Below are 27176 nucleotides of genomic sequence, written 5' to 3'. Positions count from 1 at the left end.
CGCCCGCCGAGGAGGGGACGCGAGCGGGAGGCTGCGCCAGCGGCGCCCGCCGGGGGCCCGCCGCACTCTGCTCTCGGCCTCCGGAGCTGCGGGGACGGGACGGCTACCTGCGCTGACTCTGCGGGCCGGGAGCCAAGTCCAGGACAGAGCCGGAGCCGCTGAGGGAGGCGAGAGGGCAGTGCGCGGAGATGGCGGCCGCGGCGGCGGAGGAAGGGATGGAGCCGCGGGCGCTGCAGTACGAGCAGACCCTGGTAAGTGAAGATGAGCTGAGCCCGAGGAGTGCGCTCCGGGACCGCCGCTCCAGGTTACCCTGGGAAGCGCGAGGACCAGGGGCCTACCCTAATCCTGTCCCAGCCTTTTGAGCTGGGGAAACTGAGGCTTGGAAGTTTGAGGCTGCAGGGCCGAAGGGATGGAAACTGCATGCTGGTTTCTGGCTGAGGCTGAGGGCCTGCAGAGGACAAGGACACCAGGTACTTGTCCCAGGTGTCCTTCCCCTGACCCCCCCAACATGCACGTTTTCTTTGCTCCTCCCCTTCACCACTTGGGCCCAAGTCTTAGCACCCCACTGCCCCTTCCGCGGCACCATTCACACCATTGAAGTTTCCACCACCCAAGACATTCTCTGTGTCCCTGCCACGTGCATGGCACCATGCTAAGCATAGAATCTAGTGTGTAGAAAGATGGTCCGCCCCAGACCCTACCTCTGGGGGCTCCACACCCAGCGTTGGCTCTAGGAGCCCCTCAGTTGACTCTGGAAAAAGGTGGCTTGCCACTCTAGGGGACAGGAGCATTAGGGAGGGTGGGTGAAGCAGGAATGGGTGTGGGAATTGGAACCTTTGTCCATGCTGATGTGGGGTATCTAGCCCCCACCCACCGCTGGGTGTGTCCCCTGACCTCATTAGAAGCAGGGGTCCTGGGCTCTGAGCCAACTTATCGCCCCCATTGTTACTTGGTGTTTGAGAAGCCACGTGACCCTCCTCATGTCACTGGGGTGGAAGACCCAAGCCCTAAGGAAAGGAAGGGGCCCCTGGTTCCTTTTTACCAGCTTGGGCTGGAATTTGCCCAGGAAGGTGGCAGGGAGGGAACGTCTTGGGGAGGAGAGGCTGTAACTAAGTCTGGGAGGTGCCCAGTTAGGAGAAAGTAGCTGGATGAATCAGGATGACAGGGAGAGGTGGGAATAGAGCAAGGGTAAAGGGGCCAACCCTTGGGATGGGGTAGGAGACACTTGTCAATCGGCCCAGACCAGGATAGGAGCATGGTCAAGGAAGCCAGGCACCTGGCCTCTGAAATGGTGCCTCCTAACACCAGCCACCACCTCTCCATCTCCGTCCCTTCCAGCTGTCTCTGGAATGAGCTCTCAGGGTCGAGCTCTGTCCCCGGCACTCGGTGCTCCAGCCTGCCCCCGCCCCCCTTCCCCATCCTGTCCCTTTGTCTTTCTCTCCCACTCTCGTCTCCCTCCTCCTACACCGTGCTTGCCTCTTAATACTCTCAGTTCTCTTCCTCCTTCCGACTTCTTCCTCTCTCATCCCCTTCTTTCTCTTCTCTGTCCCTTCACCTTGCCTCTCTTTTTTCTTTTCCTTTCTCCTCTCTAGTTCTCTCTCTTCTCTTCTCTTCTCTTCTCTTTGCTTTCCCTTTCCTCACTCTCTATCTTTCACCCTCTCTGTCTCTATCTTTCCCTCCCTTCCTCCCCCCCTCCAATCCCAGCCCCAACAGGAGCCCTTTGTGTCCCGAAGCTCTGCGGGTGGCAGCCGGAATCTACTCCTCCCCGCCCCCCAACACACGCCCAGCTTGGCAGGTCTAGCCATGGTTCAGGCGACTCTCCGGTCCCATCACCCCAGCATCCACAGTCACAGCCCAGCCATCCTCAGCCTCCGCTGTCCCCCAACCCACCACTGGGCTCAGTGCAGCTCCATAGTGGGGCTGAGGTCACCAAGCCCTCTCCACCCTAGGCAAGAGGCTTTCCACTCCCAGCTGGGCTGGCAGGCTGGTGGGGGTGGCAGTGGAGAATGGGGACAAGGGGATTAGGGTGGGTGGGAGGGGTGCAGCTGAGTTGGTCACAGGCCAGAGGCCCAGCAGGAACGTGATAAGGATTGGGGCTGCGCCTGCTTCCTGGGCCCAACTCAGCTGCCCCTAGCTCCATGAGGCTCTTATTGTTGCCCATGTGCCCTTGATCATCCCTTACTCCCTGACCTTCCCACCTCCCACTTCTAGACTGTGCCACAGGTTTTTTCCATCTTTTCCTCTTCTGGGGCTTCCCTCTCACTCCTCCTCAGTGCCCCAGCCCCAGGCCTGTGAGAAGAGGACCGATTATTCTGCCACCCCCAGAGCTGTGTCCCTGTACCTTGGCTGTCCCCATCACTCTGGCCAGGACAGCCCCCACAGTCTGCAATGTGCATTGTTCCCACACCTTGGGCCAGAGTGGGAACTGTGCGTTCAAGAGGGATATCCAATGTGGGGGCTGGGAGAAGGGGAGTGGAGGCTCTAAGAACCCTCCCTGCATTCCCACTCAGCCCATGACCTCAAATGCCCCCATCCCTCCTGTTGCTCCAGATGTATGGCCGGTACACTCAGGACCTTGGGGCCTTTGCCAAAGAGGAAGCTGCTCGGATTCGCCTGGGAGGGCCTGAACCCTGGAAAGGTCCCCCTTCCCCTCGGGCTGCCCCAGAGCTCTTGGAATATGGACGGAGCCGTTGTGCCCAATGCCGGAGTGAGAACTGGGTTGGGGGCAAGGGACCTGGCTGTGCTATGCTGAGGGGAGCAGAGGCCATTAGAGCTGCTGATGGGGGAGAGGGGGCAGCTGAGGGGGCCGTAAAAGGGGTAGGAGCACTTTGGTGCCAGCCTCCCCCTTCTTCCCTTCCCTGCATCCAGTCTGTTCTGTCCGCTGCCACAAGTTCCTAGTATCCAGGGTTGGTGAAGATTGGATCTTCCTGGTCCTGCTGGGGCTCCTCATGGCATTGGTCAGCTGGGCCATGGACTATGCCATTGCTGCCTGTCTGCAAGGTGAGGGCGACAGCTGGCAGGGGGAGGACTGGGAAGAAACCTCCTGCGTCCATGCCACACTCATCTAGACGTGGAGGAAGGCATCTTGGCTTCTTGGCCACTGACCACTTTCCCCAGCCAGTCTGACTGCCCAGATTCAGGCATCTTCTCAGCCACTCCCATAGGGTACAGCTTCTTGTGTCCCCTCTCCAAGTGACCCTCTTGCCTAGGTTGGGCTTTGTCCCAGTGAATGCCCTCAGGGACCCTTTCCTTCCCCCATACCCTGACATGTATTCCTTGGGACAGCCTGTCATATCAGCGTGGTCCACTGGCCAGGCAGGTAGTGGGTCTGTGCACTGGGGGTCCAGCAGGTCATCTTCCCACAGCCCAGCAGTGGATGTCCCGGGGTTTGAACACTAGCATCTTACTCCAGTACCTGGCCTGGGTCACCTACCCTGTTGTCCTCATCACTTTCTCAGCCGGATTCACACAGATCCTGGCCCCTCAGGCTGTCGGTATGTTAGAAGAGAAGGGGAGGGCAGAGGTGGGACCCCTGAAATAGGCACACCAAATGCCTCTCCTGAGACTGTTCCCTCTCCAGGCTCTGGCATCCCTGAGATGAAGACCATCTTGCGGGGAGTGGTGCTGAAAGAATACCTCACACTCAAGACCTTTATAGCTAAGGTCATTGGGCTGACCTGCGCCCTGGGCAGCGGAATGCCGCTTGGCAAAGAGGTAACTGCAGGTTGGGGAATGAAGGAGTCCCTCCTGGTGGAAGAGGAGGCCAGGCCAAGGTCAGGGTGGGCCCCCTCCCGACTCATGGCCTGCCCCACCCCGCAGGGCCCTTTTGTGCATATCGCAAGCATGTGTGCTGCCCTTCTCAGCAAGTTCCTCTCCCTCTTTGGGGGTATCTATGAGGTAAGGGGAACCCTGAGGGAAGTGGGGGGCAGAGGCTGCTGAGCCCACGGCTGACCCCCTCTTGCCACCACTCTCGCCAGAATGAATCCCGGAACACAGAGATGCTGGCTGCCGCCTGTGCCGTGGGGGTGGGCTGCTGCTTTGCGGCACCTATTGGAGGTAGGCAGGGCTCCTAGGTCTGTCCAGCCCCACAACCCTGCCCTTGGCCTCTCCTCCTTGACCCCTCTTCTCTGGGTCCGAGGCCTTAGGCCAGGCCCAGGCCTCAAGTGACGGTCTCCCTCCCCATCACAGGCGTCCTCTTCAGCATCGAGGTCACCTCCACCTTCTTCGCGGTACGGAACTACTGGCGGGGCTTCTTCGCTGCCACCTTCAGTGCCTTCATCTTCCGGGTCTTGGCAGTCTGGAACCGGGATGAAGGTGGGGGGCACCCAGGGGATGAGGGCAGCCCGAGATGGTGCCAGGTAGGGGGCCCACGAGGCTAGGCCTGCCTCCCTCTGCTATTCTTCCCTTTAGAGACTATTACGGCCCTCTTCAAAACCCGATTCCGGCTCGACTTCCCCTTTGACCTGCAGGAGCTGCCAGCCTTTGCTGTCATTGGGTGAGGAGCTAAGGGGCCTGGGGGTGTTGGAGAGGAGGGGGGGTTTCCGGAAGACTCCTGTTCAGTCGGGTGCCTCTTCCCTTTCCAGTATTGCTAGTGGCTTCGGTGGAGCCCTCTTTGTCTACCTGAACCGGAAGATTGTCCAGGTGATGCGGAAGCAGAAAACCATCAATCGCTTCCTCATGAGGAAGTGAGTGGCTCTCGGCTCCTCTCCAGGCTGCTTTGGGTTGTATAAGGGCCGCAGTAGGTCAGGGGACAGTGATGGCGAGAGAGTGGCCCAGTCAAAACAGGCACTCCCCTGAGAAATCAGCCAGGGTATTTTCCAGGCTGAGTGAGCATTTTTATGTTCATATGAATTACCTGAAAATTGGCACTTTTAAGTTTATAGTCAGTGGCAGAGGACATTTGGGAATCAAAGACTAAGGCCTCCTCAGGTCCGCTGGCCTGGCCCATATAGGAATGCTCCCTGGAGAGTGTTTGAGCCTGTTTGCCCCCGTGACCCATGAGGATGGACGAGATTTCTTGGTTGTTTTTTTTTTTTTTTTTTGAGACGGAGTTTCACTCTTGTTGTCCAGGCTGGAGTGCAATGGTGCGATCTCGGCTCACTGCAACCTCCGCCTCCTGGGTTCAAGCTATTCTCCTGCCTCAGCCTCCCAAGTAGCTGGGATTACAGGCATGTGCCACCACACCTGGCTAATTTTGTATTTTTTATTAGAGACGGTGTTTTGCCATGTTGGTCAGGCTGGTCTCAAACTCCTGACCTCAGGTCCGCCCACCTCAGCCTCCCAAAGTGCTGGGATTACAGGCGTGAGCCACTGTGCATGGCCGAGATTTTTTTTTTATCTCCAGAACACAACTCTGTCAGTGTGACCCTGAGAATTGGGAGTGAGGAGGCCTGAGACATGACTTCCCTTGGGACTGACATCCTTCAGAGAGAGGGCACCCAGCTGAACCTGCTCCCTACACACCTCTGGTCAACTTCACAAGTGACCCCCACCTTCCCCCAACATTGACCTTCACTCTAAGTCACCGCAGAGAGACAAACAGAGGCAGAAACTTCTCCACCCCACCACACAATATGCCCTTCAGATGGGCTTCTGAGGGCAGAGGGTGGAATAACAACTCGGAGGGGCCCCAGGGAGGGCTTGGAGGATGGACTTTCTGCTGCTGCTACCCACCTACAGAGTCAGGGGCTGACAGAAAGGTCTTCGGGTCAGACCCCTGCACTTAGAGTAACTCCAGTCCACCATCACCCTTGGGGCTATCATATCATAAACAGCAGAGGAGACCTTCTGTCAGGACTGAGTGTTTTCATGAAAGAGCCAAGGCTCTGCTCTGACCTCAGCCCTGAGATATGCGAGGGCACCCAGCCCTTGGCCACCCACGACTGACGTGAAACCTACGACTCTAGACGCCTGCTCTTCCCGGCTCTGGTGACGCTGCTCATCTCCACGCTGACCTTCCCCCCTGGCTTTGGACAGTTCATGGCTGGACAGGTAACCACAGGCAGAACAGGAGTTTGTGCTTTCCCTTGGAAGGCATTCCCTCCAAAGCCAACAGCCCCAGTGTGACTGTGGGACCCCTTGTTCCCCATGGGATGCCATGGCCTCTTCCCTTCATCCTGTTGGTTCCCCAGCCTGAGGCACCCTGTTCACTCTAGCTCTCACAGAAAGAGACGCTGGTCACCCTGTTTGACAATCGGACGTGGGTCCACCAGGGCCTGGTGGAGGAGCTAGAACCACCCAGCACCTCACAGGCCTGGAACCCACCACGTGCCAACGTCTTCCTCACCCTGGTCATCTTCATTCTCATGAAGGTGGGCTCCTCATGTGTACACTGCTAACCTTTACATAGCTTGCCCTTCTAAGCACCTGCCATGCAGTGCTCACTGCTTGAAGCCTCTCCACAGTGACATGGGAAAGACACTATTTTTAGCCCCATTTGAAAGATGGGGAGTCGAAATACAAGGAGGTGAAGTAGCTGGCCCAAAGTCACACAGCTAGAGGGCAGAGCGATGATCTGAACCCAAGCCATCTGCTTCCAGGGTCCTTCCCCTTGCCATCACCTGGGATGTTCCGGGGTAGCTGAGAGGATTATGGGGTAGTTGGGAGGGTTATGCCTACCTGACCAGCGAGGTAGACTTCTCCTGGGTGGAGTTGTGGGCTGCCTGGGGCCAGGTGGAGCCTCTTCGCCTTTGAACCACCCCCTGCCTGCAGTTCTGGATGTCTGCACTGGCCACCACCATCCCAGTTCCCTGTGGCGCCTTCATGCCTGTCTTTGTCATTGGTGAGTTCTCAGCTGCTTGCTATCCGGGCCTGCACCTTCCCCACCCTCTGGCCGCCCCCGGGCCATCCCTCTGCCCAAGAGCGGGTTTTTGGTCCAGCCCTAGCCTGAACCCTGACCCCGCAGGGCTGTGCCCTGCACTGAATGACCCACTGGCCCCTCCCTCACCCTCTGACCCTCTCTCTTCCTAGTGCCCTCTGCCCTCCCCCTCCACTGCCTCTTTCTCTTCCCACCCCCCTCCCTGAAGGAGCAGCATTTGGGCGTCTGGTGGGCGAAAGCATGGCTGCCTGGTTCCCAGATGGAATTCATACAGACAGCAGCACCTACCGGATTGTGCCTGGGGGCTACGCTGTGGTTGGTAAGTGCCTCAGGTCCCATCAGCCTTGGAAGACCCCCCCCACCCACGCCCCAGCCACAGGGTCTGAGACTCTGGTGCCCCCTGCTGGCAGAAAGCAGGCTTCCATCAGAAGCACAGGCCCAATCCCAGGACTGTATTGGGCAGCCCTGAGGGACCCACTCAGGACCTGCCCCGGCTGTGGAGAGTCTTCTGGGGCCTGGGCACCCTGAGGAGACTGAGTGTGACCGTCCCCAGGGGCGGCTGCGTTGGCAGGAGCGGTGACACACACAGTGTCCACGGCTGTGATCGTGTTCGAGCTCACAGGCCAGATTGCCCATATCCTGCCTGTCATGATCGCCGTCATCCTGGCTAACGCTGTCGCCCAGAGTCTACAGCCCTCCCTCTATGACAGCATCATCCGAATCAAGAAACTGCCCTACCTGCCTGAGCTGGGCTGGGGCCGCCACCAGTACGGAGGGCTGGGTGCCAAGGGGGCTGTGGGTGAGGGGCAGAGGGCATCCTAGATCCCCCTACACCCACCTCCAGCAAGGTCCTGGAGCCTATGAAGCTGGGAGATGAGCCACCTTCGTCCACACCCCGGAGGGACTGTAGCTGGCCCCTGCTGTTCAGAAAGAAGGGTGGGAGCACCCCTTGGCCCTTAGCCCCCATCCCCATGGATGGGCTCTGGAGCCCTCCTTGTGGCCCTGGGATGGTAATGCTCTGGGCAACTCTCCCCATGCTGACCATAAACCAAGCGCCCCTCTCGGCCCCCAGGCAGTACCGGGTGCGTGTGGAGGACATCATGGTGCGGGATGTTCCCCATGTGGCCCTCAGCTGCACCTTCCGGGACCTGCGGTTGGCACTGCACAGGACCAAGGGCCGAATGCTGGCCCTAGTGGAGTCCCCTGGTGAGGCCAGGAGGGGGCCCAGGTGCTAGGGGCATCTCCAAGGGTCGAAGCTTCGGGAAGGGGCAGGGAGCTCAGGACTGGTCTCCTTGGTTCCAAAGGGAATGGGCCAGCACTTGCCAGGTGGGGGCTTCCCTCTGGTGTGTGGCCTGAATGCAAGGCCCCACTCTTGAGTGTGAGAGAAGGACGGGGCTGGAGGGCTCCCTCTCAGCTCCTGAGTCCTTCCACCTGTTCTGTCCAGAGTCCATGATTCTGCTGGGTTCCATCGAGCGTTCACAGGTGGTGGCATTGCTGGGGGCCCAGCTGAGCCCAGCCCGCCGGCGGCAGCACATGCAGGAGCGCAGAGCCACCCAGACCTCTCCACCATCTGATCAGGAGGGTCCCCCTAGCCCTGAGGCTTCTGTCTGCTTCCAGGTGAGAGGAGAAGCCACAAACACTTCCTAAATGTCTCTGTGTAGACTGATTGGGAGGGTGGTCTGGGGCCATGGCCCCACCAGCCCCTTCCTGCCCATGCAGGTGAACACAGAAGACTCAGGCTTCCCGGCAGCCCGGGGGGAGACCCACAAGCCCCTAAAGCCTGCACTCAAGAGGGGGCCCAGTGTCACCAGGAACCTTGGAGAGAGTTCCACAGGTAAGCCCATCTCTCCTGTGTCAACAGAGCCTCAGCCAAGCTACTGAGATCCATTAGAGTCCCTGCCCAGCCCTGTTGCTGGGGCATATCCCAGCTGGAAGAGGCTGCCCACATGGGCCAGGGCTGGAACTACGATACCTCTCCCCCTGTCTTCCTTACCTTTCCTGGTCCTCTCCCCCAAAGATGACACTGCCCCCTGGGGCCTTATGTTTGGGAACACAGGAAGCGCGGAGTCGGCAAGCATTGCCCTCCGGAGCCTCTTCTGTGGCAGTCCACCCCCTGAAGCTGCTTCAGAGGTGAGTGGTTGGAGCCTCTCCTCCTAGCTTGCTTTTTCCCCAGCTCCCTCGCCAATGCTGAGACCACATCATTAACCCTGCAGTGCCTGCCTCTATTCTCCCTGCCCTTCGGCCCTCCCTGCTGTCAGCTCGGGTCCTGCGGCATGCCCGTCCCCCTGGGCTCTACCACTTCCCCTCACCTCCCCTTTCCCTATAACCTCAACTCCTCATCTTTCTGATTTGGCTCTAACAAAATTGAAGAAGTTGGAATCCTGTGAGAAGCGCAAGCTGAAGCGGGTCCGAATCTCCCTGGCAGTAAGTATGCCTGCTCTTCCAGCAGCTCGGGGGCACCGGGCAGGGAGGGCAGGGCCTAGGCTGGATAAACTCCAGAGCCCCTAGCTGCCAGCCTCCCTCCCTCTCTACTAGAGTGACGCGGACCTGGAAGGCGAGATGAGCCCTGAAGAGGTAAGGTGCCACTGGACTCTGGACCCTGTTTCTTTCTGGGTGTGTTCAGTCATCATGTTGGCTGCTGTCCCCATGGGAGGGACCACAGGGTTGGAAAAAGGGCAAGTCAGCTTTCAGGGAGGTGAGGTCAGCTACAGGCACCTTCTCCCTAACCCTCGTAGTCTCTTCCCCTCAGATTCTGGAGTGGGAGGAGCAACAACTAGATGAACCTGTCAACTTCAGTGACTGCAAAATTGATCCTGCTCCCTTCCAGCTGGTGGAGCGGACCTCTTTGCACAAGGTAGGGCCAGCAGCCTGGCCCAGGGCTGGCCTGGGCTCTCAGGACACAGTGGGGATCTTGGTCCCCCTACAAGTTTGGACTCAGGCCAGTGGGGAAGGAGGGAGGAGAAGAGAGTTGGCTCAGTGCTGAGATGTTTTTTAGACATATTGCTTGGATGATGGGAGGTGGGAGCAGCCTCCTCCTGCTCTGTGGTGGAGCCAGGCATCGTTTTTCCTCTGCTCAGCCTTGCCCTCGAGGGAACTCTGGACCAAAGAAGCAACAAAGACAGGGCTTGAGCTGGGTGGAAGCCAGAAGGCCAGCCCAGGGTCAGAGCTAGGCAGGAGGCCACCACAGCCCAACAAGGTTGATACGCCCATGCGGAAAAAAATGGGTGAGAAACAGGCAGGATAAGAAAATCCAATAAACAAGCTAACAAACATCCAAGTAGGGGTGGGGAGACTGCAGAGAAGAGATAAACAAAGATGAGAAACACCCAGTGGGGGGCTTGGAATGTCAGACCCCAGAAAGTCTGCCTTAATGTGGGCCGAAGGAAAACTGGTGGGGACGCAGGAAGATGGCTCAGCAGAACTGCAAAGCAGCCTGTAGAAATGGGGGCGAGGAACTGAGTAGACTGCCTGGTGGTGGGTGAGGCAGACACCAGAGGAGGCCAGGAGCTCTCTGCTTCCAGGACTCCTAAGGAGGGCAGCCTGCATGGGTAAAGTGGCTCCTGGGACCCAGCAGAAGCCAAGGGGTGTTTTAGCTAAATTTTTGACAGGCATAATGTACAAGCCTTGAAGCGTTGGGGGGTTTGGGGGAGGGGATAAGCAGCAGGTAGACATGCCCAAAACCTGCAGCTTGGGCATTTAGCTTACACACAAACTTTGCCTAAGAGCCAGCATAGCATGGACAAGTGGAGACTAAGGCAGGAAGCATAGGGGACAAAAGAGAAACAAAAAGGTAAAAGGTAATAAAGGAACGTGGAAGTCCTTGGATGAGTGGCAAACTGCAATGCAGTTGCAAGAAAAAAGGTAATAGGCCTGAGAGGGCTTTTTTCTAAAGCCTTTCTTCCCAAAACCTCTGAGGCTTTTCCACAATGATCTTACTCCTCAGACTTTCATGATGATGATCATGCTGACATTTTTCGAATGCTTGCTATGTGCCAGACACTGTGCTAAGCTCTTCAAGTGTTGAATCATCACAACCACACTATTAGATATTATGTTCCAGTTTTCATAGATGAGAAAATTGAGATTCAGAGAGGTTGAGCAAGTTGCACAAGGACACACAGCTAATAAGTAGCAGAACTGGTGCAGTAGCTCACACCTGTAATCCCAGCACTTTGGGAGGCTGCGGCAGGTGGATCACTTAAGGTCAGCAGTTCGAGACCAGCTTGGCCAACATGGTGAAACTCCATCTCTACTAAAAATACAAAAAATTAGCCAGGTGTGGTGGCTGGCACCTGTAATCCCAGCCACTTGGGAGGCTGAGACAGGAGAATTGCTTGAACGTGGGAGGTGGAGGTTGCAGTGAGCCGAAATCACGACACTGCACTCCAGCATGGATGACAAGAGCGAAACTCCATCTCAAAAAAATAATAATAATTAGCAGAACTGGGCCTGGAATCTAGAATGGTCTGACTCAAAAGCCTGTGGTCTTAACCATATTAATACACAGGGAAACTGAGGCATGCAGCACGGAGGTAATGTGCCTGAGTCAGCCCAGCAGAGTCAGGCCCAGAGCCCAGATTTCCTGGCCCTGCTCCCAGGATTCTTTCAGAAGGCCATGTTGTCCCTCTCCGTGTCAGTTCACTATTCCCAAGCCCAAGAAGTATGGGCCCTCCAATGGGTTCCGTGATGTATAATTAAATCAAATGAAAAAGAACAAAGTAGACATTTGTTACAAACTTGAAAATCAGAGGAAGAGAAGAAGCCTTTGAGGAACCAACTAACAAAAGTACAAAGAACTAGAAGTGATAAGAACATAAAAGATTAGAACTCAAAATGTCCTTACAGGCCTGAGGAATCAATAGGTAGTCACCCAGTTAAGTTCAGGAGGGGAACATTCAGATAAGAGACAGAAAACATTGGAGACTACTTAGGAACCCGTGCAACTGGAGATCACTGTGCCAGCTAATAATTAATTCATTCAGAAGCCACCCACGGAGAAGCAATGGTAAAGGCCAGAGTGGGGCCAGTGCTAGGGCCAGACCAACTGAACCCAAATCCTCACTATGCTACATGCTGGCTTGCTGTGTACCTTGGTAAGTTTCTTAGCCTCTCTGTGCTTCACTTTCCCAATCTGTAAAATGGGGATCACACCTCACTGAGTTTTCTAAGAATTACAGGACTTGAAACATGTGAAGCACTTACAATAGGGCCTAACACACAGTAAATACTCAATATATGTTAGGAATTACTGTTACTACTACTACTACTTATACTGAGAGATGAATTTTAAAAGATAGCATATGCTGGGCATGGTGGTGCACACCTGTAGTCCCAGCTACTCAGGAGGCTGAGGTGGGAGGACTGCATGAGCCCAGGAGTTCAAGTCCAACCTGGACAACGTAGCAAGACTGTCTTCTAACCAAAAAATTTTATTTATTTATTTATTTATTTATTTATTTATTTATTTATTTTTAGACAGAATCTCACTCTGTCACCAGGCTGGAGTACAGTGGTGTGATCTTGGCTCACTGCAACCTCCACCTCCCAGGTTCAAGTGATTCTCCTGCCTCAGCCTCCCGAGTAGCCAGGATTACAGGAGCATGCCACCACGCCCAGCTAAGTTTTTATATTTTTAGTAGAGATAGGGTTTTACCATATTGGCCAGGCATGAGCCACTGCACTCGGCCAAAAAAAATTTTTTTAACTAAAAAAATGTTTAAAAAAATAATGAGAGAAGAGCTGAAGTGTGAAAGAAATGAATGTTTTCAGAAAAAGAAGAGTGATTATGTGAAGCTGGAGGCTGGAAGCTAGAGTGCACAGTAGACTGTGAGGCTACAAAGACAGGCTGGAGTTGGCTTGGGAAGGGTCTCATGGGCCTTCTAGGGAGTCTGGGCTGTACTCAGGTTTGACAAAGTGCATAGAATAAGCAGGGCCAGACTGGAGGGAAGGGAGGCAGAAAGGAGAACCCATCAGGCTGTTGCAGCCCCAGTCTTTGTGAGGCTAGTGAGGCTAGAGTCAGTAATGGCCAGGATGTTCAGGAAGTGGATTCGTAAGGCTTGGTGACTGTCAGGGGCAAGTGGTTTGCAAACCTGAAAGGCATATCACCAGCCAGAAGCTCACCTGATTACGATTGTGGAGAAAAAGAAAATTCAAGGGAACTATTTAATAGGCTCCTTGGGAGAAGATGAGAGGGGTTATTTGACCATAAGAAGACAAGTCTAAGGGATTATTAACACAGGAAACCTTATAATAAAAAGGTTTCCCTCTGAAGTCAGACAAGGAAATTAAAGCTAACTTGTAGCACACAGGACTCAAGTTAGATAGGAGGAGGAATCGCTAACCACATGACAACTGTGTTATAGGTACCGAAGGAACACAGAAGAACTTTTTTTTTTTTTTTTTTTTTAAGACAGGGTCTCACTCTGTCACCCAAGCTGGAGTGCAGTGGCATGATCATGGCTCACTATAGCCTCTGCCTCCTGGGCTCAGGTGATCCTCCCAACTCAGCCCCCCAAGTAGCTGGGACTACAAGCATGCACCACCATGTCTGGCTTTTTGTAGAGACAGGGTTTCACATATTGCAGGCTAGTCTCAAACTCCTGGGCTCAACATTCTATCCACCTTGGCCTCCCAGAGTGCTAGGATTACAGGTATGAGCTGTCGCGCCCGGAAGAGCTTATTCTAAAATTGAACTTCTTGCCCCTCTAAGTACTATCATGCCATGGGTGGAGAAATTTAGGAAGGTTCTGGAAATCCTTCCCTAAAGAATTTCAAATGTGTAAGAACATTTTAAAAGTGTTAAGGTAATTTAAGTGAGTTCTGAGTAATTGGTACACAAGAAGCTGTTATTATGCTTGTCTTGATTCAAACATTAAGCCAAGAGGCTTACAAGTAAACTCAGAACAGTGAGATAAATGATAGGCCAAAAATTCCAGGAACTGCTGAGTCAGGAGAGCATTTTTCAAGACATCTGTCCCCAAGAAAATCTACTGAAAGCATAAGGAGAACTGGCTGACAGTTTCTGAACCGCTGGTGATTATATCTGAAAGCTTAGGGGAAGGCTCAAAGCAAGAAAAACATGGGAGGCTGGGCACGGTGGCTCAAGCCTGTAATCCCAGCACTTTGGGAGGCCGAGATGGGCGGATCACTAGGTCAGGAGATCGAGACTATCCTGGCTAATACGGAGAAACCCCGTCTCTACTAAAAAATACAAAAAAACTAGCCAGGCGAGGTGGCGGGCGCCTGTAGTCCCAGCTACTCGGGAGGCTGAGGCAGGAGAATGGCGTAAACCCAGGAGGTGGAGCTTGCAGTGAGCTGAGATCCGGCCACTGCACTCCAGCCTGGGCGACAGAGCGAGACTCCGTCTCAAAAAAAAAAAAAAAAAAAAAGGAAAACATGGGAAGATGGGGGTGACCATTGTCCTCCTGGACTGCAAGCTGCATCTCAACAGAACTTGGGATACTGCTTGGACCCTAGAAAAGGCAGACTGTATGAGAGCATAGCATGCTTCAGGCCAAGACTGGAATGCCAGAGCACGGGAGACTCCAAACCTGGCCAGCCAGGTAGGAGGGCAACTGAGAAGCAGTGGAACGAGGGATTCAGGGCCCCGGTGCCCTTAGGGTGTGTGTGGACTCTCTCTTCTCGGTATATCTGCTACTAAACAGGACTGGGGTTATGCGTCCCTCTCTAGTGTGATGAAAAGTGACTGGGGCTGCACAGCCACTCCTGATGACCTGCCCGGAACAAGTCACTTCACTGTTGAGCCCCATGCTGCTTCTCCTAATGCTTAGTTCTCAGGACAGTACTGGAATTAAATGATAATGAAGACCTAGCATGGAGCCTGGCCAATCACTAGATTTCACATGTGAAGAGTTGTTCTGTCCTGCATCCCCCTTTCTAACATGAGGCTAAGAATTCTTCCCCCATCCTATTTCTCCGTCAATATAAGCAACATAAGGATTTTGAGTATCAAGTTTCTGAGGCCTGGACACAGAAACATTCTATTACTATTGTCATTATTTTCCCTCCAGCAGTCCTGTCTCCTTCCCTCCCAATCTGTGGCACCCCTTCTATTCCACACCAACCTTGTCCTGGGCCCCTGTGGCCTGTCATTTAGAGCTGCCCATTGTCCATCAAGTCCAATCTCTTTTCTTCCCACACTGCAGACTCACACCATCTTCTCACTGCTGGGAGTGGACCATGCTTATGTCACCAGTATTGGCAGACTCATTGGAATCGTTACTCTAAAGGAGGTGAGGTGATGGTGGCCTACAAAACTGCTCCACTTCCAAAAAGGCATGGAAACTTATGTCCAGCTCACCTGGGGAGGAAGGTGGGGAGGAGTCTGAGCCAGGAGCTCTGGGTCCAGACATCTGTCCCTCTCACCTTTCCAGCTCCGGAAGGCTATCGAGGGCTCTGTCACAGCACAGGGTGTGAAAGTTCGGCCGCCCCTCGCCAGCTTCCGAGACAGTGCCACCAGCAGCAGTGACACGGAGACCACTGAGGTGCATGCACTCTGGGGGCCCCACTCCCGTCATGGCCTCCCCCGGGAGGGCAGCCCTTCCGACAGCGATGACAAATGCCAATGAGCCCCTCGTGGGTGGCCTAGGATGGTGCTAGCCATGCCTGTCATCCCAGAATGTGCATCTCTCATTCCTTCTGCCTTGGGAAGGCAGGAGGCAGCTACAGCCGGAGGCTGAACCCCAGCCCCCTCCAGACCTGGGGTGCCAGCTTCTCCCAGTTTATCCTACCTGGAATCTGACCCACTGCCCACCTACAGCAACTTTTCCAGGGGCAGGAAGATCAGCCCTGCCCTGGCAGGGTCACTTGACCCCTGCTCCCCCTTTGAGGGGAAAGGGGTAGAACTAAGATGGGTTTATAACTGGAACCTCCAATGACCAGATGTATATAGAGATTTACAAAGATTTTTATATTAATTTAATAAAACAAATTCTTAAATAGAACAAAATAAACACCTAATGAGCCACTTATATATAGAATGCTTGTGCCCGTTGGCTCTCGTTCTTACCTTGGGCCCTCTTACCTGCCAAAGCCTACAAGGCCCTTAATTCTAAAGCCACCCACCCTTCCCACAACCACAAAAACCTAGAGTCCAGTGACCTTGGAATGCAGGATCTGCCAGAGGCCTCCACTGCGTGGTCATTAACACCCTGGCTGGGGCGGGGCCCCTGTACTGTAGCCTTGGCCTTTCATTCAGACAGAAAGGCTCTACCTTATTTCCTCCCCAAGGAGAGACACTCCCTCATGACTGTCACTCACTGGCACCATTCCTGCCCCTCAGCAGGCATCAGCTGACAACTCCCGGCCACCCCTGTGGCCCTCTTGTGGCCCTCTCTAGAAGAACATGAAGTCCCAGCTCTGTGGCAACCAGAGCCATCCTTTCTTCCACCTCCGGTTCAGAGAGCTCTGCGTGAATGGGCAGCCCGGCTGGCTGTGAGGCGCCAGGACACTGCCCACACATCCTAGGAGGGGTTGGGAAAGGGCCCGGGCCCCATTAGGGGGCCAGGAAAAGGGTGGAGGGTACATGCTTTCATCATTCCAAAGCCTCTTAGAGAAGAGAAGCTCCGACTGAAAAAACAGACCAAAAACCTTCTGTCTTTAGGAAAAAAGAGGAAGATTTAGAGACTATGGAGAGGTGAATGAAGCACAGCACAAGCCCAGCTGGGCAGGGGGCCTTGGGGGACGGCTCAACCCATAGGCTCCGGGAGGGCAAGAGCCAGCCCCTCCAGGTGGGAGTGATTCTATCAAGCACTGCACGTGGACTTGGAAGTGAGAAGAAAAGCAGAGAAGAGAGAGGCATGGGGAGGGTAGAGGGTGGCCGGGCCCCCTCCCACCCCACCCCCCCACAGCCCAGTCACAACCCCCTTAGTGGTTCACATCATCCGAGGAGGAAATGTGTGTGTGGCATTTTGATTTAAGAACATGAACATCACTGTCTGCCACAGCTGTAGCCATGCCCCAGAGGCCCCGGGCAACCCCCGGCAAGCCCCGGGAGTGGGGGCAGGACATGCGCCCCCAGCCCAGCCCCTGCCTCCTCTCCAAACACTTTCATGCAAAACACACAATGGAGAAGCGAGCGCTCCCAGGAGCCCTCCAGGCTGTGGAGCTCTGCTGGGAGCCTTGAGCCCACACTTGGGCACAGAGACTCTGCCCCTAGCAGCAGCCAGGGGATGCATGCCACCACCAGGCATGATGTGGGTCACTGTTCCTCTGGCTCATCCTCATCTAAGGACACCACCCCAGAAGAGGCCACGTCAGAGGCTTGTCGCTGCCGTTCCCAGCTGCCTACTAGTGGTGGGCAGAGCGGCTGGCAGTCCTTGCAGGGGGCTGGCTCCTCCTCAGCGGGGGAAAGGCAGGACTCCGTGAGGGGCGAGTTGTAGAGCGAGTCCTGGGTCTCCAGTGGGCCCAGGCTGCGGAAGGCACTTTCCCGGCTGGGGGGCAGTTTGGCGAGAAGCAGCTCATCACCCAGCAGCTGGGAGGCCAGCCGGGCTGGGGAGCCCAACAACCCGTCCTCCAGGCTGCACAGACTAGAGCACAGGGTGTCTGGGGACACGGTCTGCGAGCAGTCGCTCTCAGGCTCCACGGAGCCCTGGCGCACAGGCCGGGAGAACCGGTGGCCGGTGAACAGGTCCTGGAGGTGGGGCCCCAGGGGCAGCTGCCCAGCCATGTCTGTGAGGGGAAGAGAAAAGAAGATAGTCCTGCTGGCTTCATTTCAATTGGCCAACCTGGAAGCCACATTCGCCCCACTCCACCCCTGGCATAGCTCTGGGGGTGGTAGGTAGGTGCTGGGTAACCTTGAACCAGTCACAACTTTTTGAGACCTCAGTTTCCTTAATGGTGAGATGGAGATTCTAACAATACAAGAACAAGAGTCTGGCACACAGTCGGGTGCGGTGGCTCACGCCTGCAATCCCAGTACTTTGGGAGGCTGAGGCAGGCGGATCACCTGAGGTAAGGATCTCAGGGATCCATGACCAACATGGAGAAACCCCATCTCTACTAAAAATACAAAATCAGCTGGGCGTGGTGGCACATCCCTATAATCCCAGCTACTAGGGAGGCTGAGGCAGGAGAATTGCTTGAACCTGGGAGGCGGAGGTTGCGGTGAACTGACATTGTGCCATTGCTCTCCAGCCTGGGCAACAAGAGTGAAACTCCATCTCAAAAAAAAGAAAAAGTGTCTGGCACACAGTAAACAAGCAGTAAATGCAGGGTCACCACATATGGCCATACAGGTTGCTCATCACACAACAGGGCCTGTCCAAGGCAGTGAGAGATAGCAAAATCTAACCCATACTCTGCTCACCAAGCAGCATGCCCTGGCCTGCCAGAGAAAGGGGTGCCTTTTTCTAATTTGCACAAAGATTCCACATGGCTAGTAGCAGCCTTGGATAAATGTTAGTTATTATCATTACTCCAGGGGTCAAAGTAGGCCTGGAACTCAATCAAACAAAAATGCCTGTGGTTTAAGGTTCCATCTTGGCTTCAGACATCCAAATCAACCCCCCAGACCACAGCAGCAGTTTCCAACCTGCTCTCATGTATTGCCTGCCTTGGAGAACTTATTAATTCACTGGAGGGGTAGGGGATGGTAGAGGTAATCTTCAAAGGCAAAGAGGTTGTGGGGAATGGTGGCCTGTGAGACTTGAGCCCAGAAGCTACAGAGAAAGTCAGCCATGTGGTCTAGGGAATGAAAGATGAGAGGGCCGAACACAGCTGCAGAGCCCTGCAGGGTCCCCGCTGCAAGCACTGGCCCGGAGAAAGGCCCACAGGCTGGAATGCAAGGATGCTGAATTGGAGCCAGCACGGCCCGTGGGTGTTCCAGGCCCAGCATGCCTTCCTGTTGACCTGGGATGCAGCCCTGCAAGGTGCTGGGCTGTGCACTGCAACTCATCTGCCCTGCCACAGCCAGCCAGAAGCCTGCCTTGGAGATGAAGAGGCAAAGGCATTGCAGACCCTCCCAGAGACGTGGCTGCACAGAAGGTGTCCTTGAGGTCTTTTGGCTTTTTTTTTTTTTGAGGACTGCAAGGCACAACTGTGCAGACAGGCAGAGAGGCCTCAGCACCTGTGGGAAAGGAACGACTCCATTTCTCTCTGCTCATTTCCCACCCGTGAGTGTGGACAGCCTTCCTGTCCCTGGAGTGTCCAGGCCTGCCTGGACTGAGTCTGCCCCTCTCCCCTGCCCTTCCAAAGGCTGAGTGTTCTGGGTGTGGCTCTGAATGAATCCCAAGGTCTATCAGCCGGATCCACCACAGCAATAGCCCAGGATGTCCCTCACCTGTGTCCATTCCCCCAGCAAAGTCCTCATCATAGGAGTCATCAGTGGAGTCCTCGCCATCCACAGAAGACCACGCTCGGAGTTTGGCTTCCGCGATGGCAAACTGCTCAGCCACTCCTGTCGCAGGGACAGAACGCATAAGCAGAGAAGGTGAGCTAAGTCTAGGGCTCAGCTTGGAGACAGGAGAGAGGAGAAACAGGGTATGGAAAGACTCCAACCCCCACGTCAGACCTGAGGAGACAAGAAAGCAGCCCTGGCCGGGTGCGGTGGCTCACACCTGTAATCCCAGCACTTTGGGAGGCTGAGGCAGGTGGATCACTAGGTCAGGAGTTCAAAACCAGCCTGGCCAAGACGGTGAAACCCCATCTCTACTAAAGCTACAAAAATTAGCCAGGCACAGTGGCAGGTACCTGTAATCCCAGCCACTCGGGAGGCTGAGGCAGGAGAATCTCTTGAACTGGAGTGGCAGAGGTTGCAGTGAGCTGAGATTGCGTCCCTGCACTCCAGCCTGGGCGACAGAGTGAGACTCCGTCTCAAAAAAAAAAAAAAAAGCAGCCCTGTGCAAAGAGTGTAACTTATTCCCTTTCTGCCATCCACCTGCTGCAAAGCGAGCCTCTTGTTCGCCCTCGCTGAGGTCCGAATAGGAGGAAAAGGCTGATTCCAGGGCAGCAGGCGAGTCACTCGGCTTGCTCCAGCCCTTCCACTCAATGAGGTGAGCCACTCGGCCCTGGGCCATGGCAGTAGGCTTGGTCACGTGGTCCTTCACCACCTGGGAAATACCTGGAGACAGGGGAGGGTGGAGAAGCCTCGTAAGGGACCAGGCCAGGGAGCACAGGGGCAGGGAGGTGGAAGGGTGGCAGTAGTTAGGATCTATGTGAACCTTTGGGTGGGAGAAGGGGCTGAGATTCACCTGAGCGAGAGAAGAAAGGGGAGACCCCAGCATGTGCTCACAGGAAACAGTTCCAAAGGGACTGTGCAAAACGGAGGAGAAAGGACAAAGTGGCCAGAAACACGGGAGGGGCTGCATACCATGCAAGGAGGACCTGGCCAGCGCAGCGATCTCCTGGATAGTTAGGGCTCTCCGGGACTTGGGCAGCATCGCGACTGTGTCTCCAACATTCACCTTGGATAACACCATTAGAAGGTCAGTGCCCCTCTGACAGTAATGACCTTCCCCCTAACATGCCCATACCCCAGTGAAGGCATGAGGAGACAAGAGCTAGGAAGGAACAGCACATATGTCCCAGTGGCTACAGGGAAATGTAAGATGATAAGAAGCTAGGACAGGTGAGTTATGTCCTCGCAGAAAGCAACGGAGATTCAGACAGGCCCCAAGAAGCAAAACTTCAGCTAATCCTCCACTTTCCCAGCACCCAGAGGAGATGGAGGCAGGGTAGGAAATGAAAAACCACGAGTGGGACCTCTGAGGAGAGGGAAGAGGAGGAAGGGAGAAGAGTGTGGTATCCAGGACTTCTTTTTTTTTTTTTATTTTGAGATGGAGTCCTGCTCTGTCGCCCAGGCTAGAGCGCAGTGGCGTGATCTCGGCTTACTGCAGACTCCACCTCCCAGGTTCAAGCAATTCTCCTGCCTCAGGCTCCCAAGTAGCTGGGATTACAGGCGCCCACCACCGCACCTGGCTAATTTTTGTATTTTTTAGTAGAGATGGGATTTAACCATCTTGGCCCAGTATGGTCTCGAACTCCTGACTTCATGATCCACCCACCTCGGCCTCCCAAAGTGCTGGGATTACAGGCATGAGCCACCGCACCTGGGCTAGGACTTCTTTAAGATTCCCCTCCCCGGCCGGGCATGGTGGCTCACACCTGTTATCCCAGCACTTTGGGAGGCCAAGGCAGGTGGATCATGAGGTCAGGAGATCGAGACCATCCTGGCTAACACGGTGAAACCCCATGTCTACTAAAAATACAAAAAATTAGCCGGGCGTGGTGGCGGGCGCCTGTAGTCCCAGCTACTCGGGAGGCTGAGGCAGGAGAATGGCGTGCCAAACCCTATCAGCAAGCAGCCCACCTGCCTTCAGGAAAAGGAACTCAGCTTCTGGAACTCAACTCTGCCTCTGGGAGGCAGAGCTTGCAGTGAGCTGAGATCATGCCACTGCACTCCAGCCTGGGCAACAAAGCAAGACTCCGTCTCAAAAAAAAAAAAAAAAAGGTTCCCCTCCCCTCTGCCCCTTGTTCCTCCTCTTGGTCTTCCCATCCACATTCTGGCAAACTCAGCAAGATGGAAACCAAACCCCAACACCTTCTCCCCACATACAGCCCTGCTTCCTGACCTCTTTCCTTTGCATCACCCACCATTCTCCCATCCAGCCTGGCTCCAAACCTCAGCATTACCATCAACTCTCCCCTAGGCTTTGCTTGCCCATATCTGTTGATAAGACCTAATAATTCGACCGGCAAGCTCCCTGCTCCTACCCTGTCCTTTCTACTCCTACTGCCACTGCCCTTTCTCAAGGCCTCAATGTCTCCTGCCCAGGTCGGCAGAGGTGGTGTTCCCCCAGCCTCCTCCAATCTCATGTATTTTCTCAGGCCAAAGTGTAGTGAGTGTAGTGCTCCTCTTCTCCTCTGGACTATTCTGATGGCTGGCTGGCTCTTTCTCATTCTTCCAGTTTGGGCCAAAATACTACCTCGTCAGAGTAGCTTTCCTGGCCCCCTTCTTGGTAGTCTGTCCTCTCTCTTTAGTCTCAAATCACTCTCTGTCAATGTATCCCATTTGTGGCCCTTAATCATAGTGAGTAATAATGGTCTTTTTGCATTTCCTGTTTCTTGTTGGTCTCCCTCACTGGTCTTTGGCTCTTGGGGAATTCAGTCTGTTTTGGTCACTGTAGTGCCCAGTGTTTAGCATAGCACCGAATACAGAATAATTTCTTAAAAATGCATAGGCTGCTCAAGGCTGTAATCCCTGCACTTTGGGAGGCCGAGATGGGCGGATCACAAGGTCAGGAAATCGAGACCATCCTGGTTAACATGGTGAAACCCCGTCTCTACTAAAAAAAAAAAAAAAAAAAAAACTAGCCGGGCGAGGTGGCGGGAGCCTGTAGTCCCAGCTACTTGGGAGGCTGAGGCAGGAGAATGGCGTAAACCTGGGAGGTGGAGCTTGCAGTGAGCTGAGATCCCAGCCACTGCACTCCAGCACGGGCAACAGAGCAAGACTCTGTCTCAAAAAAAAAAAAAAAAAAATGCATAGGCTGGCCGGGTGCCGGTGGCTCATGCCTGTAATCTCAGCACTTTGGGAGGCCGAGGTGAGCGGATCATGAGGTCAGGAGTTCAAGACCAGCCTGGCCAACATGGTGAAACACTGTCTCTACTAAAAATACAAAAATTAGCTGGGTATGGTGGCACATGCCTGTAATCCCAGCTACTCGGGAGGCTGAGGCAGGAAAATTGCTTGAACCGGGACCCGGGAGGCAGAGGTTGCAGTGAGCCGAGCTCACACCACTGCACTCTAGCCTGGGCTACAGAGCAAGAGTCTGTCTAAAAAAAAAAAAAAAAAAAAAAAATGCATAGGCTGGGCCAGGCGCAGTGGTTCACACCTGTAATCCCAGCACTTTGGGAGGCCAAGGTGGGTGGATCACCTGAGGTCAGGAGTTTGAGACCAGCCAGGCCAACATGATGAAACCCCATCTCCACTAAAAATAATTTTAAAAATGGGCCGGGCATGGTGGCGGATGCCTGTAATCCCAGCTACTCAGGAGGCTGAAGCAGGAGAATTGTTTGAACCTAGGAGGCAGAGGTTGCAGTGAGCCAAGATTGTGCCACTGCACTCCAGCCTGGGTGACAGAGAAAGACTCTGTATCAAAAACAAGCAAACAAAAATACAAAGGCTGGATGAATGAGGTAAGATATAATGTAAACAGTTTTCCTGGAGTGCAGCCGGTCACAACACACCTCTAAAATCTTGTCTAGGCTACCCCACTGTCCAGTGAGGTTAGTGCAGGCGTCATACCCAGGCCCTGCAGGATCCCACTCTGTGACGCCCCTGCCTCCTTCCAAGCCTCCTTTGAATCCACTACTGATCTCCTCTGCCCAATAAAACCCCTCTTCTCAGGTCAGGTGTGGTGGCTCACGCCTGTAATCCCAACACTTTGGGAGGCCAAAGCAGACAGATCACCTGAGGTTGGGAGTTGGAGACCAGCCTGGCCAACATGGTGAAATCCCATCTCTACTAAAAATACAAAATCAGCCGGGCGTGGCAGCGCATGCCTGTAATCCCAGCTACTCGTGAGGCTGAGGCAAGAGAATTGCTTGAACCCGGGAGGCAGAGGTTGCAGTGAGCCGAGATCGCGCCATTGCACTCCAGCCTGGGCAACAAGAGTGAAACTCTGTCTCCAAAAAAAAAACCAAACAAAAAACAAAAAATCCTTCTCCACCAAACCCTATCAGCAAGCAGCCCACCTGCCTTCAGGAAAAGGAACTCAGCTTTCCTCTGGGCCAAGAATGCCACCCTTACCTGTAAAAATGCTTGCCATCACTTAAGGCCCATCTCGAGTGTCACTTGCTAATAATGCTTTCAGCCGACAGCCTCTCTCTTTTCTCTGACACACCCCGCCCCCATCATTGCCCTTGTCTGTCTCCTGAGGAAGCTCGGGATGGCAAGGCCTAAGTTTGATGCACCTAAGTTCCTAACTCCACCCTGTACTTGGCTCAGGGCTCCTTGACAAGCCCCAGCAAATGTTTCCCTCACTTAATGAAGTTGGAGGCACGCACCCCTCCCCGGCATTGCTCTCCTCTATCATGTTTCCGTCCCTCACAAGGGCGGCTAACACTGCCCCTTGACCTGAGGCCCACCCTCCATCCCTCCCCTTGGGTACCTGGCTGACAGGGCCCCCAGGGTGGCGCCAGTAGCCTCCAGCCAGGCCTAGGGGGAGGAGCACCTGCTGGGTGTTTCTTGGCTTGCTCTCCCTCCCTCGCCTCGCTCCCCTCAGCCGCCGCCATCCGTGCCCGGCGCTCCGCGCAGCTGCGGCCCAGGCCCAGAGAAAAGGTGTATGTCTCCCTGGCAACCCATCACCATGCAACAGGGTCTCCCGGGATACGGCCTGGGATGCGCTGACGTCAGCGCAGAAGGCGCGAGCTCTCCGCCCGCTGGCACAGCGCCGAGCAGAGCAGACCTGCACGGGGGCGGCCTCCCGGCCCGCCGCCGGATAGCGCCTCCGCTTGCCGGAAAAGGGAGCCAGAAGCTGGCTGGCCAGGCGTGGGTGGGGGCTGCAGATCCCCTTTATATGGATGCCGTCCTCCTTCCCCCCACCACCAGGGGCCCAGCACCTCTGGCAAGTCCTGGCTGTCCACCGAGGAAGGGCGGGAGGACCTGCTCCAGCCTCGGAGGGTTCGAGCAGATCCCAAGGAGGATAGAGAGAGACCCCGAGGAAGTTCGATCCACTCCACAGCCCACGCGGGGTCCGAGGACACTGAGAGGAAGGGGAAAGGCTGTTCAGCTGTGCCCCTACTTCTGCCCAAATCCCCATTTTCATCAGGTATTGCCATATCATTTCTCAGCCCCTCCCCCACCTTCCAGAAGACCAGCACCCACTGAGTGCTCTCCTCAACTCTAAAAGCCCCTATCCCACACATCCCTGACCCTCCGGCCCCTAGGGCCATTTTGTGGCAGCCCACTGGCCACCTTCCTGCTCTAGATGAATTTTTGCCTCAAAACCCTAGGGTGAAACCAAACAATGATAAATTCTGACTCTCCTCCCCGTTTCCCAGCCTACCCATTTCTCTTGGAAAGCACACTGAGTTCTTCCGCCATCACTGTCCCCCCACCACCACCAGCCACCCTGGACCCTTTGCAGGCGTGTTGCCTTCCTTCTCTCTTCCTGCTGCCTTCTTTCCTCTCACCAGCCTCAGCTGGTCCACAGCTCTTTACTCTTCTTTTCTGACGAACTCATGATGTTTTTTCTGATTTTCACCCCTGTCCACTGAAGTCGTTTCCTGATGCCCTGTCTGGCCCCAGCCTGGTTCTCCCTTTTCAGCCTGGTTCTTAATATCTAAGCCAGAGTAATTTTCCTTTTCCACCTAAGCACCCTACTGCTCAGCTTCCCATCGTCTCCCAGATCACATCCATGATCCCTGGTCTCACCTCTGCGACTTGTCTGACAAGTCCATCGTCCTCCAGGCCCTTCACGCTGCCACAGAAACATTTTGCCCAGCACAGAAATCATAGGCATGCTGGCTGTGTTGATGCGGAGAACCAAAAGCCCAGAACCGCTCCAGGCTCAGCTCCCAGTTCTATTCCTGTTTTGGCTCCGGATGCTGAGCCAGTCCCCTCCCCATTTGGAACCTGTGCCTAGTCACATAAGGAGAACATTCCTGCCTCATGGCTCTGAGGAGGTGGGAACATCAGGGCTCAGCCAAGCTCTCTGGGGCTCGGGGAGCTGAGGCCCATTCCCTAGAGAGTGCCAACAGGCAATGTACATCACAACTGACCTTTAGCTGGAGCAGCCGTCTCTATCCCTGAGCCTCAATCAGCTGCTGGTCCCCAGAAATGCTACCAACCAGAAGGAAAACAGGAGGTTACAGGCCATCCCTGGCCCCCAACTGGTACCTAATCAGGGCTCTCGAGGCCAGTCCTGAGGTCAGCCAAACTCACCCCTGACTAGAGGAAGTGATGACTTCCTGAACTCCAAGCCTTGGCAGGGCCAAAGAGATCAGAGCAGTCAGCTGCTCCTCAGCTTCAAAAGCCACGAGGTTAACTTGGGACTACAAATCCCAGAATTCCTCAAGGGAAGTACAAATCTCAGCCAGTCTTAGTTCCAAAGAATATCAAGTACCAACCACACCAAGGCCTGACCACCTGCCCTGAAGGCCCAGGTCCCATCCCAAACCCAGTCCTGCCTGGCCTTATGCGTGGAGAAATCCAGGACACCCGAGTAAAGGAAGCTGGCCCACCTCCAATGCACAGGACTATGGTCAGGCCCGGTGTGCACGGCCACCCACGGAAACCGAGGCCCAAGCAGGGGTCAGCATTGTGGGAAGGAAGCCCTGATAGCCTGCCTCTGGGCTCCCCTTTCCCTCCACAGAGTAGGGCGATTTGTTTTTGCTGAGTGGGGGCAAGACATTAAAACAACTGTAATAGGTGAGAGGTGATTCAGTGTTCACAGGTGCCTCAAACGGGGCCTCAGTCCCCCTTCACCAACTGACTCTGAAGCGGGGAGTCAATGTCCGACAAAAATTCTGTGGTAAGGTGCTTAGCCAGGGCCGAAAGGCTACCTCTTTAAGAAGATGGGGACACGGCTGGGGGAAGCAGGTTCCCAGCGCAGGGCCACTCCCAGGACAGTGAAGGCAGAGGGATAGGCGGAGGGGAGCGTGTGTGTGGGCGCGCAAGGCCAGTCGCCGCGGGCTGGAGTGGTGGGGGCATCGGGCTGCCCAGCCCCTCCCCGAGCTGTGCGTCTCCGGCCACCCTGAGCAGTGGGCACACGGCAGCTGGCGGCGAGACCATGCGTCTGCCCTGCAAAACCCCGAGGCAGGCAGGCCGTGGGAGCGAACCGGAGTCGGTCTGGCCCCCTCCCTGCTCATTCCCGTTCCCTCCTGTTGCCTGGCCCGCCTCCCGGTGCAGGCTCCTCCCTCTCCCGACACCGGCCCCCTCCTCAAGGCCCCCACCCAGCCGCGGCCCGCGCACCGCGCACCGGCGGCCGCAGCCCGACTCCCCAACCCGTGCCCGGCCGCCGCCTCTTCTTACCCTGACCCGCCGGGCTTCGAGAGCCGATACAGCCCATGGCCGGGCACCCAGGCACGCTAGCCTGCGCTGGGGGCGCGGGCCATCGCCTTGCAGAGGGTCGGGTCGCGGCCACCACTGGGGAGGGGAGAGCCCGTGAGAGGGGAGGGGGTGGGAGCCGCGCGTCCGCCGCCGCTCCCCGGAGAGGGAACCGGGCCGGTGACGTAAGCGCGGGGGCGTGGCCGTCGCGTCACCACCCAAGTAGGCGGGGCTCAGCGACGTCACGGCCACGCAGAGGCGGCCTGGGCCGGGTTCGAAAACGCCGGTCCTCTCCTCCCAGACCCGACTGCCACCTGAAGGCAGGGGTGGCGAACACTCACTAAGCCAGCCGAG

The 27176-nt window shown here is 55.4% G+C and overlaps 2 protein-coding genes across 35 annotated transcripts; one reads left to right on the top strand and one right to left on the bottom strand.

Annotated features, from left to right (window-relative positions):
• Nucleotides 1–62: 62 nt before the first annotated feature.
• On the top strand, nucleotides 63–15816 carry CLCN2 (chloride voltage-gated channel 2). Of its 26 annotated transcripts, none has more exons than XR_012430955.1 (24): nucleotides 63–251; nucleotides 2551–2707; nucleotides 2869–3000; nucleotides 3459–3494; nucleotides 3581–3714; nucleotides 3820–3897; nucleotides 3978–4056; nucleotides 4189–4314; nucleotides 4411–4495; nucleotides 4584–4685; nucleotides 5907–5991; nucleotides 6156–6311; nucleotides 6712–6781; nucleotides 6970–7136; nucleotides 7371–7584; nucleotides 7890–8023; nucleotides 8262–8434; nucleotides 8537–8651; nucleotides 8874–8947; nucleotides 9188–9241; nucleotides 9353–9391; nucleotides 9567–9671; nucleotides 14983–15069; nucleotides 15211–15816. XR_012430955.1 is itself a non-coding variant. In XM_074031564.1 (24 exons), the coding sequence occupies exons 1-24, from the start codon at nucleotides 189–191 to the stop codon at nucleotides 15403–15405; spliced, it is 2604 nt and encodes an 867-aa protein (XP_073887665.1). In that variant the 5' UTR covers nucleotides 63–188; the 3' UTR covers nucleotides 15406–15816. The 26 variants fall into 26 exon arrangements, 17 of the variants coding, with proteins under 17 accessions (XP_073887665.1, XP_005546616.1, XP_073887666.1 ...); XR_012430953.1 differs by having other exon boundaries at nucleotides 3366–3494; XM_074031564.1 differs by having other exon boundaries at nucleotides 7026–7136.
• Nucleotides 15726–27004, bottom strand: FAM131A (family with sequence similarity 131 member A). Of its 9 annotated transcripts, none has more exons than XM_074031576.1 (8): nucleotides 26808–27004; nucleotides 25719–26576; nucleotides 25556–25616; nucleotides 24395–24537; nucleotides 20145–20238; nucleotides 19713–19895; nucleotides 19116–19232; nucleotides 15726–17506 (listed from the first exon to the last, which is right to left on the bottom strand). In XM_074031576.1, the coding sequence occupies exons 5-8, from the start codon at nucleotides 20212–20214 to the stop codon at nucleotides 17037–17039; spliced, it is 840 nt and encodes a 279-aa protein (XP_073887677.1). In that variant the 5' UTR covers nucleotides 20215–20238; nucleotides 24395–24537; nucleotides 25556–25616; nucleotides 25719–26576; nucleotides 26808–27004; the 3' UTR covers nucleotides 15726–17036. The 9 variants fall into 9 exon arrangements, with proteins under 9 accessions (XP_073887677.1, XP_073887675.1, XP_073887678.1 ...); XM_074031574.1 differs by having other exon boundaries at nucleotides 25209–25616; nucleotides 26339–26576; XM_074031577.1 differs by having other exon boundaries at nucleotides 26339–26576.
• Between the last annotated feature and the right edge of the window lie 172 nt (nucleotides 27005–27176).

Source organism: Macaca fascicularis, chromosome 2 (genome assembly GCF_037993035.2).
Source record: "Macaca fascicularis isolate 582-1 chromosome 2, T2T-MFA8v1.1".
In the NCBI taxonomy this organism is placed as follows: Eukaryota; Metazoa; Chordata; class Mammalia; order Primates; family Cercopithecidae; genus Macaca; species Macaca fascicularis.
The sequence above is the reverse complement of the archived record's forward strand: the minus strand, read 5'-3'. Positions and strand labels throughout refer to the sequence as shown.

What these genes read in the sequence shown, in the direction of transcription:
- FAM131A (XM_074031574.1), bottom strand. Translation starts at nt 25,296, where the DNA reads ATGCCTATGATTTCTGTGCTGGGCAAAATGTTTCTGTGGCAGCGTGAA. An exon ending in AGAGGCTCGCTTTGCAGCAG is followed by an intron (nt 19,233 to 19,712) that starts GTGGATGGCAGA and finishes TCCCTGCGACAG; the next exon opens with GAGTGGCTGAGCAGTTTGCC. An exon ending in TGCTGGGGGAATGGACACAG is followed by an intron (nt 17,507 to 19,115) that starts GTGAGGGACATC and finishes TTCCCCTCACAG; the next exon opens with ACATGGCTGGGCAGCTGCCC.
- CLCN2 (XM_065540304.2), top strand. Translation starts at nt 189, where the DNA reads ATGGCGGCCGCGGCGGCGGAGGAAGGGATGGAGCCGCGGGCGCTGCAG. An exon ending in TCTTTGGGGGTATCTATGAG is followed by an intron (nt 3,898 to 3,977) that starts GTAAGGGGAACC and finishes CACTCTCGCCAG; the next exon opens with AATGAATCCCGGAACACAGA. An exon ending in AGTCTGGAACCGGGATGAAG is followed by an intron (nt 4,315 to 4,410) that starts GTGGGGGGCACC and finishes TCTTCCCTTTAG; the next exon opens with AGACTATTACGGCCCTCTTC.